The 11,337-nt window shown below is 36.1% G+C and overlaps 1 protein-coding gene across 8 annotated transcripts in view; it reads right to left on the bottom strand.

Moving 5' to 3' along the window:
- Positions 1-3,519: 3,519 nt before the first annotated feature.
- The window catches only part of CCDC171 (coiled-coil domain containing 171), a 327,536-nt gene continuing 319,718 nt past the window's right edge, over positions 3,520-11,337 (bottom strand). For 7 of the 8 annotated variants that reach the window (XM_070480539.1, XM_070480537.1, XM_070480543.1 and 4 more), the window contains one exon: positions 3,520-5,953. In XM_070480539.1, the coding sequence (XP_070336640.1) occupies positions 5,732-5,953 (222 nt within the window). In that variant the 3' untranslated portion in view covers positions 3,520-5,731. The remainder of the gene's footprint in view (positions 5,954-11,337) is intronic. The other variant, XR_011492812.1, reaches the window with a different exon arrangement.

Genomic DNA, 11,337 nt, shown 5'->3' with positions numbered 1-11,337 from the left:
AGTTTTGTTTGTTTGCTTGTTTTTGCTGTATTTGAAATATTTAACACTCTAGGTTTAAGCCTTCAGTAGTTTAGGTTTCATTATACTGAACATAATCATTTCAAGTTGCTCTCACTGAAGGGTACCATTTTTTTTAAACTACTTGATTTCACCAAAGTGAAGACAAAATATATTCAAATATTATACAATAAAATTTTTTGAAGATTTCACTGTGTGGAAATTATTAAAATTTCTTTCACTTCAATTGTAATAAAAAGAATGGATAAATGACTATGGACATATGTTGAACTCATGGGTAAACAGTAAAGAAAAAATGCTCTGCTGCATTTAAGATATGATTTATAAATTCTGAATCATTATTTTAAGCTACGATTAACATAAAGTTTTTCAAGTTTGAATTTCTTTTGTAAAAAAGCTATAGAAATATGCCAACAAAAAGGGAACCAAATTAAAACAACAGACCCTCATACCTTTTTAAAGCATGCTACCTTTTTAAAGCTATGGACATTAAAATACATACTGAAGTCACAAGTTAATTTTAAAACTATCAAAAATGATGGCAATAGAAAAGTGACTAAATGTCCCAGCTAGATAATCACTGTTTATTGTATTCAGAAAGTGAAAGTGCAGTCACTCAGTCAAGTCCGACTCTTAGCCACCCAGTGGACTGCAGAATACCCGGCTCCACCCATGGGATTTTCCAGGCAAGAGTACTGGAGTGGGGTGCCATTGCCTTCTCCTATTGTATTCAGAAGCCAGGAATATAAAATGGAAAGCTAAAAATATGTGAATTTCAATTATGAAAGCAACAGATCAGAATAATTTAAAAGAAGAAATTATTTTTGCTAGAAAATATTAAAAGACCAATGCATGAATCTTTTCAAAAAACACTAAAGTTTACTGATTGTTTTAGTTTCCCATGACTGCTTTAACAAATTACTACAAACTTGTGGCTTAAAAAGCTTCCCTAATGAAAGAATCCTCCTGCAATGCATGAGCCCCAGGCTTGATTTCTGGGTCAGGAAGATCTCCTGGAAAAGGGAATGGCTACACACTCCAGTATTCCTGCCTGGAGAATTCCATGGACAGAGGAGCCTGGTGGGCTACAACTGTGGCTTAAAATAACACAAGTTTATTCTCTTACCTTTCTTGATCCTTGACAGGTGAGTCTGTTTCTTGGCCTATGTTAGCTTCTAGCAGCACCTGTATCCTCAGCCCACAGCCTCATCCTTCACCTTAAAAGTGCATTCCCTGAATCTCTGCTTCCATTATCACATCACCTTTTCCTCTCTGTAATCAAATCAGCTTCTGCCTCCCTCTCCCACAAGGACATTTGTGACTGCACTTAGGACCCACCCAGCTTATCCAGGATTATTTCCCCATCTCAAGATCCTTAACTAAATCACACCCACAAAGTTCCTGTAACCATGTAAATTACAGTTCCAAGGATTAGACAGGGATATCTTTGGGGTCATTATTCAGTCTATGACATCAGTTCAAAAAACATCTTTAAAATCTCTATCTCCATCCTAGGAGATATACAAGTTAATGCTTTCTTGATCAGCTTTACTCAGCATATGCCATTATTTTCCACTGGGAAGTTACAGCTTGGTCAGGCTGGCTTACCATCAATAGCTTTCAACTGAGGGTCTGTCCTAAGAGCATTTGTGCAGTCTCTAAGCCAAGCTAGAGACACTGGGAAACAAAATAAATGGTGCTGGGTCCTTTGAAAGGTAAGGATAATGTTACTATTCTTCACATTACTAGTCATAGGAGGGATGTGTTTTATCCAATCAATGGATAAATGATCTAGATTTCATACCAAAACACACTTCTGAAAATTATTCTTAACTAGTCATGAAATTTTTAAAACAATGTTGTCCTCTTTAAAGACTGCTAATTATTTCTTGAAGTCAGGCCTAGCAAAGCAGAAGGAACGTAGGCTTTGGAGTTATAGCTCTGGACTTAGTAATTACTAGGTTCTGTATGATCTTAGGTAGTCAAATGCTTAACATCTTAGATGCTCAGTTATTCATCTATAAGATGGTAATGGAAATACCCAAGAGGTTTATATGTGAGTTTTGCTATAATAGCTAGCATAGAATAGTTGCTCAACAAATATCAGTTACTTTCTACTTTTTATATTAAAAAACTAGTCTCTAAAATGTGCATAGTAAAATAAGATTGATTTACCATTGTTCAGTATTGTCTATAGAATGAATTCAGATATAACTTGTAAATATACTTTTTTGGGGGAGGGGGCAGCACCACATGCTGGGGGGTCTTAGTTCCCTAACCAAGGATCAAACTCACACCTCCTGCAGTGGAAGTGCAGAATCTTAACCACTGGATTGCCATGGAAGTTACCTCTAACTGGTAAATAAAGTAACATGAAAATAGTAATGCTCTCATTAAGCACTTGATAACAGATATTATAAATGTGAAATAAATAGTGTTGCCAAGTTTAAGTAAAGTTAGACATTTGGTAAAGTTATCATTCTCCTATTTAAGAGGCTACTTACCTTTGTCTTTAAATAATCATTGAATTGGCAGTTCTCTGAACTGGCTTCCCTGATAGCTGAGTTGGTAAAGAATCCGCCTGCAATGCAGGAGACCCTGTTTTGATTCCTGGGTTGGGAAGATCTGCTGGAGAAGGGATAGGCTACCCACTCCAGTATTCTTGGGCTTCCCTTGTTTCTCAGCTGGTAGAGAATCCACCTGCAATGCAGGAGACCTGGGTTCAATCCCTGGGTTGGGAAGATCCCCTGGAGAAGGGAAAGGCTACCCACTCCAGTATTCTGCCTGGAGAATTCCATGGGGTCAGAAAGAGTCAGACACGACTGAGCAACTTTCAATTTCACTTTCTGGCAATTCTCTCAATTTCGTGCACCTCTTTGCATTCATATTACATCAGTCTAAAATGTTTATGTTAAACATGCTGGCAAAAAATCTCAATAAGTAAGCATAATTTAGGTTCCAAAACAATAACTTTAAGAATTCCTTTGATGGTGATGGATGATACAGGTATTTTTCTAGATCACAGAAGGTAAGAAAATCTACACACTTAAGGGTAAAGTAAAAATTCTCTTCCCTTCCAAAAATATTTGAAGTTGTCCTCCTGAGAAAAGTCTACTTTATACATCATTCTTAAGGAAGTAAAGAAGCTGATAGAGCAACCATCCTCGTCAACACAACACAGATCTCAAATATGCAGCGATTGGTCACTGAGGTGCTCGGAAGCAGTCTAGAGTTTCTCAGATCTCCATAGGATATGTCATTAAATCTTCTCCTCCTGCTGGGTCTGACTTCTGGGGAAAAAAGCATATGGTATGAAAATTACTATATTTGGTAGTGAATACTAATGATTGCTCAGAAGGCTCATCCTTCAGTCTCCATGGCCTTTAGCATCTAGTTGGTTATAAACGTGACATGCTTTGATTTGATTTAATAATCTTTTTGAATTTATAGTTCAGAATTAATTATATAAAGTTTATCTATAAAATCAGATACTCACATAAATGGAGAGACATATACATTTATTTCTGGTGTTATCCCATTAACAGACTGTAAAATTAAGGCAAGAGGACCAAGGTCTGTCCAAGGCAAAATTTACAAAGGTGCTCCTTCCCCTTTAATTACTAGGATATGGAAACAGATTTAACATAAACATACAGACACATACCAGACATATATGTGATGTAAGGGGACATTGTTTTTCTACAGTGTGAGAATTGGAAGCTCAATGATGTCATATGAACCGTATTTGATTCCTGTATTGCCAATATCTTAATTACCATATGGAACGGCAAAACAAAGTATTTTGAAACATGCAGAAATTATTCTATGATCTATATAAAAACAACAGCATTTTCTGTGTTATGATAAATTTGCAAGTTGAATTTCTTACATGTTATATTACATTACACAGGGCATGTTCTTTAATATTCAAAACCCAGAATGGTTAATAAAAAGAACTCCAAGGAAAGAATTAAGAGAAATTTGGTTAAAGATGTAATTTTACTTCATAGAAATAGCTTTCTAAAGATTTATATAAAGCTTATTATATTGGCCCAGTACTATGAGAATACACAGTATGACAGTAATAGTGCTGTGTTATCTCAGATGGTGTAAATCACTTGGTTGATTTGGCTAAGATGTAAATAGTACACCAATTTTATTTACCAAGGCCAATTAATAAATTCTTAAAAATTGGGTATATTTGAATAAAATGTCACTGTAAAGTTAAGACAATATAGATTCCATAATACATACTGTTATTTTCTAATGTATCTCTAATGAAACTCCATAATGAAACATAATATAAAATATGGATTTTTGTATCAAAACTCTGCCAGAAAGTATAGCTCACATCAGAAGTTAATATCACTGGGGAGTTAAATGATTAAAACAAAAACAAATAACGTATTACAAATAGCCTTTTGTTCTTCACTTACTATGATGCAGACTGCAAGGATTTAACCTTTAAGGGTTAAAGAGTTTGATCAATGTCAATGTCTGATCTTCTGAAGGCAATAAAGAACAGTCTGTCTAGCGATACCCAACAGAACATCACTTTGTCAAGCCACAAAGCACCCAAAAGCTTGTCAAGTAAGTTCCCAGAAACCTCTTTGTGGTTAGAACTCAGCTCCTTCTTGCTTGACCTATTATTTGATATTTGACCACTTGGTTGCAAGACACTTGCTCTTTCTAGCTGAAATGTCACTGGGGCATCTTGTCAGCTCCCCGACATCTCGGCCTGACATACAATTTTACTTTTGTGTGCTACAAGGCAGAAAATGCAGGGCAATGGCCTTGTTTTAAATTCTGTCAGCATCAAAGATGGGCGTCACTCTTGGGTCCTACCACACAAACAAAAAAGGAGTCTATTTTGAAGGTCAAAACAGCCATTACCTTGAAGTTTTTCAGCTTATACTAAATAAGTTACCTGCTGTACTGGTGTGGGAACTGTCCTTAAAAAGTGCCTAAACGCACCACAGACATCCTCCCAGCACACATGCTCGACTTTCTTATCAAAAGCAGGCTTGCTAAAAAGGATGCGTTTTCAATGCCTGCAGGGACCAGATGCAGCAGTTAACTTAACTTGTTCAAATGGGCAAGTGGTATCATGTAGCTTTACAAGGAGCAACCTGACCTTCTCACATTGACCAGGAGTGACATTATTGTGCAGGAGGAGAAGCAGTCACATCATTTCTGTTTTGCACAACCTGCTTAAAGTTTGCAACTAAATGCTTGTCTTCAGTTGAGCTGACAAGAGAGAAGAGGGGGCTCAGTGAACCATGGCAGGGCTGCCATGAAATGACAGGAATCATTGGCATACATTTCAAATAGCTCTCTCAATCCTATTAAAGTATTGCAGTCCTGCTTTAAAATAGACAAGTATGAAACAACTTTGATAGATAGAGACTAAAATGGCTTATTGATTTTTTTAAGTCTGAAGGAAATTACCTAAAATGTGTCATTCTTTAACATTTAAAAATATGTTACATAAAAATGAGCAACTGTGATAATAAATAAAACTTGGAGGGGGAAGAAAGTTGGTTATTTCATTATTCGAGGAGACATAGATACCTGAACACATCAAGATATCACACAATTTTTAAAAACCCACGGCTACTTGAGCTGAAACAAAATTCAACTGATAAGAAAATCCCCCATCAAAACAATTTAATTGTACTGTTAACTCTTCCTGCATGCTTTTTATTTCATAAAGTCATAATCCAATCTGAGCTGGTCGCTTGGCAGTAGCAGACATCGTCACTGGAGATGAGTGAGATGATGCCAGGGGCGCAGGATTTATAAGTGTTTCCTTTAAGAAAGTGTAAGTTGTGTCAAGTTCAGCTTTCAATGGCAAAAAATCCCCAACATCAATTGCGTCAGCAGGAAGAGCAGCTCTTGAAGGAATGGAGAGATTTGAATGGTCTCGTGATCCTGTCTATGATACAAAAAGAAGAGAACAATAAACACAGAATTGAAAACTCAAAGGGAGTCTAAACCCATAAACAGAGAAGTGGACTAAGAATCATAATATGAAATGGGGTGGAAACAGCAATTTAAATAATCTATATGATAATACATAAATATTAAATTATTTTTCAAGTTGTGATTGAACCTCATTTGTTCTACATCATAAACTTGCCAGGACATCAGGAATTGGGCTAAACCACTAAAACTTTGTATAAAACTTTTATCAAGTTATTGAATCAAAAAGTCAGTACAATCAGGCATTTTTGCCTCTTATTCCATCCACTGGCAAATTACAGAAACCAATTCTAATAATAATGTTTATTTTATTATGCTACATGTGTGTGTGTGCTCAGTCGTTCAGTCGTGTCTGACTCTCTGCGACCCTCTAGACTGTAGCCCACCAGGCTCCTCTGTCCATGGGATTTTCCAGGCAAGAATACTAAAGTGGGTTGCTATTTCTTCCTCCAGGGGATCTTCCTGATCCAGGAATCGAACCTGCTTCTCCTGCATTGGCAGGCAGATTCTTTACCACTAAGTCACCTGGGAAGCCCTCTATATGCTATATAATTGGGAGATTAGACTGCTTAGAAAATGAGCTATGAATATTTATGTTTTTAAGTTTATCAGCCTGACTTATTTACTTGAACAATACAGCACAAAGAAAAACAAGTCAATCCTTGCACCCTATGGAAAATAGCATACCAACATATAAAATGCCAATGAAATGAACTATTTGTCTTTACCTTTAATAATACTGCCACCACCCTGTTTTAATGATGACTGTTCTATTATAAGCATTTGTAAATCATATATCAAGATATAGGAATGCAACATGAAAACAGTTTGTCATGTATTTTAAAACATTACTGCTACCCAGAAACTGTTGGAAATCAAACTTAAGAAACCCACACACTCATGAAATACTTAAAAATATAATTAATATTTTGTTGAAGCTATACATTTAAGTCTTAAGTAATAGCAGTAAACAGTAGTTAACCCTTAACATAAATGAAGTCTTACCAGTAAAGCAGATAGGTGTTACTTTATGGCATTTATAGATAGGAGAAAAATAGTAATCAATTGTATGTCAGAATTTTCCAGATTCCCAGTAAATAAATGTTGCTGAGATAATAAGTCTAGTCCTAAGTGTCTCTATTAAAAGATACATTTATATTGCAGAGGTTTTAATAACAAGACATCTTTTTGGTAGATTCTCTTAAGGTTTTGACAACAAAATAGCGTGAACGCTAAGGATCTGCTTTATTATGTCATGTTATACAAAACCGTTTCTACATGTGAAACTGTGAAGGAAGCAATCTCTGGCTTCAGAAACATATTAGAAATTCAACTGTTGTATGCGTTACCATTTTTGTGGGTTTTTTTTAAAACTACAACTGGAGAAAAATCAATGGCTGCATCTAACACCTAGTTCAGCAATTTTCTTTGATCTCCGTTCTTTTGATTTCTTGATTCTCCACTGCAAGCCTACAGCTGACGGAAATCATCTCTTTTTCTGCTGGAAGTTAAAAAGAAAAAAAAAAAACACCTAAAATGGCCACTCAAATGGCTTTATGAAGGAGAGGATTTAGCTTATCCTTGTTGAAAGAAAAGAACTCCCAAGGTCATATGTTGACCCTGCTTAGAAGCGCTGATGAGATTTCACTTGCACAACCTTAATGGGTGACCAGATCAGTTCAGAACCAGAATAGAGGCATCTCATTACATCAGAGGCTGGAGGTATAGATTCCTGCACTTTTCCTGCTGCTAGAACCATCTTTGGTGATTTTTTTTTTTAGCCCTGTGCCTGAATTGGCAGCATTATTACTTGATCGATTTTGCTGCTGTAAAGACTACAATGCCATCTGCTAACTGATTCTGCCAGACCTGGAGGTAAGAGGGACAATGGAAGAACAGGAGATGGTGGGGCTGATTCTCTTCATAATAAAACTCAGAGCAATCATACTATTTATTATGATAAAAGAGTATTGGTAGGCAAGCCTTCACAAGTTTGTTGTTACATCTTTATACTTCAAGTTCTGGTTTAAGAAAACTGTATATGTGCAGAATCAGACCAAGGAAGCTCAGCTACTCTCTGAGAAAATCTCCTCCTTGATGCTTTAGACTAGAGAAAGGTAACTGTGCCAAACTGACCAACCACTCCTGTTAGATATATCTTACTCAAATCCATATTTTGTACTTGAAATTTCCTTTTCTGTTCTTATGAGTCCATCGACCTAACACATTACACACGAGGAAGGTTATCCTTTAGGAAAGGTCTTTAACTGCTTACTTCCCTTTAATACATTCAGCGGATCTTAAACTCTACAAAGGGGCGCCTCTTCTTCTTTTTCTCATCTTGCTTTTTCATATGTCTATTTTCCATCATGTTGCCTGAAAGCATTTTTTATTTCTAATATAAATTTTTTGACCAAATAACCTTGAAATGGGGTATTGAGTATGTCTTTGGTATTTCAAACCAGGTACACTTTTTGCGTACCTGAGATTCTGATTTGAAACACTAAAGAAATAATATATCCTAAACATGGGAAACAACATTAAAAAGAAGAGATTTCTGTATCATACAGCTAATTCCCACTGGCTATCTATCTTACACATGGTAATGCTTACATTTCAAGACTACTCTCTCCATTTGCCTCACCCTCTCCTTCCCCCGCTGTATCCACAAGTCCTCTAGGTCTGCATCTCTATCTGGTGCTCGGTAACAACCTAGAGGGGTGGGGCGGGCTGAGAGTTGGAGGAGGTTCAAGATGGGGGGGACATATATTTATGGCTGATTCATGCTGTGGTATGGCAAAAACCAACACAATATTGTAAAGCAATTATCCTCCAATTAAGATTTTTTTAAATGGGAAAAAAAAAGAAGAGATTTCTTTGAAGATTTGCACCCCTCAAAAGACAAACCCTCCATCAAGTAAACAGACTTACTTTTGTGTAAATGAAAATAATTGTTTTTTTCTGTTACTGAGGTCATTTGCTATACTACATGCACCACTAGAAAATAATCTTTTCCATGAAATACAATAAAATTTGATTTTAAGTCACTTAATAGCTTAAAAACAAACCAGCAAAAATTCTGGTGAGATCTTGATTTGAAAATATGATGTTAAAATAACATGTAAATATGTTGTAAATAATATTCAGAAATATATCATAACACTTTTAATATAACACAGAGAGTAAGAGACAGTTAAGTAACTTTTTATCAGAGACCATTAAAAGTTAATATTTACTATCTGATATTATATTTTAAATCTGTGGTCATTTAAGCTACGTTTTAAACTGCTGAGGTGTTCTCATAGTCTCTCATGTAAATCAAAATTTATGCAATTAAAAAAAAAATTAGTTACCTGAAATAAAAGCTAAGTGTCATGTGAATCTTTATGGAGGCACTTTTATTTACTTAATAAGCTGTAAATGATTCTATTTGAGTTGTTATAGTCCATCAGTTAAATATATATTCACAATACAAAATGTGTCTACTAAATTTCTGTATTTTAAAAATCTTGTGAAATAGAGTAATTAGACATGTCCATTAACCATTTTTCAAGACTTCAATATCTCCATTTTCTAAGGGTGTTTTTTAACAACAAAAATAAATACAGCACTAGTGTAATAATAAGATAATGACTAAACTATCTATATACCAAAGTCACTTTGCAGACCAAGGCTTCTGAAACAATGACTGTCTCTAAGCCATCTGTCTCCTGTGTAGCATTTATGATAAAGTTAAGTCTTCCAGAATCTAGTAGTATAAAAAATGAGGAGTGATGTAATTTAGTAAGCAAGGAGATTATGCCAGGCAAATAGTATGGTGAAAGGAGTATTGGACTAGAGATCAGAAGACTATATTTTTCCCTCCCAGTTCTGTTACAATTCAGCTGTGTCATTTAGGTGAGTGAATTAGTACTCCTAGGTCTCACTTCCTTTGCCTAAAAAATGAAGAGCAGATGATACCACTCTAATGGCAGAAAGTGAAGAGGAACTAAAGAGCCTCTTGATGAGAGTGAAAGGGGAGAGAGCTGACTTAAAATGCAACATCCAAAAAACTAAGATCATGGCATCTGGTCCCATCACTTCATGGAAAATAGATGGCGGGAAAAGTGGAAACAGTGACAGATTTTATTTTCTTAGGCTCCAAAATCATTATGGATGGTGACTGCAGCCATGAAATTAAAAGACGCTTGCTCCTTGGAAGAAAAGCTATGACAAACCTAGACAAAGTATTAAAAAAGAGGGACATCACTTTGCTGACAAAAGTCCAGAGTAGTCATGTGTGGATGTGAGAGTTGGACCATAAAGAAGGCTTTGCATCAAAGAATCGATGCTTTTGAACTGTGGTGCAGGAGAAGACTTTTAAGAGTTCCTTAGACTGCAAGGAGATCAAATCAGTCAATCTTAAAGGAAATCAACCCTGAATATTCACTGGAAGGACTGATGCTATGCTAAAGCTGAAGCTCCAATACTTTGGCCACCTGGTGAGAAGAGCTGACTCACTGGAAGAAATCCAAATGCTGGGAAAGACTGAGGACAGGAGAAGGGGGCAAGAGAGGATGAGATGGTTGGATGGCATCACTCACTCAATGGACATGAGTCTGAGCCTGCTCCAGGAGACAGTGAAGGACAGGGAAGCCAGGAGTGCTGCAATTCATGGGGTTGCAACGAGTTGGCTATGACTTGGTAACTGAACAACAGGACTCTTTCTAGCTCTGAAGTTCTACAAGTCCACCATGATTCCAACCCATGACGATGTATGGCATAAGGTTAACACCTAACTTTTGTGAATACCATTTACCCAGAAATCAGAGTTCCTAAACATAATTCTTCAGATTTTGAGAGGATAAAGATGAGCTATTCTTAAGGGGAAGGAATACATACTGCAGATGATTCTTTAAAAAAGCCAAATAGATAATAAAATTAGCCATAGTTTAGATGATGTGGCTACATTCAATTAAATTCTGTGATACATTTTTTATTACTTCGACCTCCATGATGATGTTTTAAGCTCTGTAAATTATTGACTGATTTTAAGTAGAGTATGCAGCTCTACATAAACTGATGAAGGAATCAAAGTACCCACAAGAGGGCCTTATGAAGAGGTTCCCTTGCCATTTCTACTTTAGCTCCTAATACATTCTTATCACTAGAGTCTTGGTAATCAGAACATAGAATTTTCTTCCTTCTAAATGCTTCAAGTTAGTTAACCAAATTTTACCTATTTTCCACTTCTGGCATTAGGCCTCATAGGATACTACAGTTTATACAGTCAGACAGAGTTGACAATAATTACGTGTATAGTTTTCTCATGGGGAAAGCTTAGTTATGCACCTCAGA

This window comes from Odocoileus virginianus, chromosome 18 (assembly GCF_023699985.2).
Source record: "Odocoileus virginianus isolate 20LAN1187 ecotype Illinois chromosome 18, Ovbor_1.2, whole genome shotgun sequence".
Lineage (NCBI taxonomy): Eukaryota > Metazoa > Chordata > Mammalia > Artiodactyla > Cervidae > Odocoileus > Odocoileus virginianus.
Note: the sequence above shows the minus strand (reverse complement) of the source record. Positions and strands in the feature narration are given on the sequence as shown.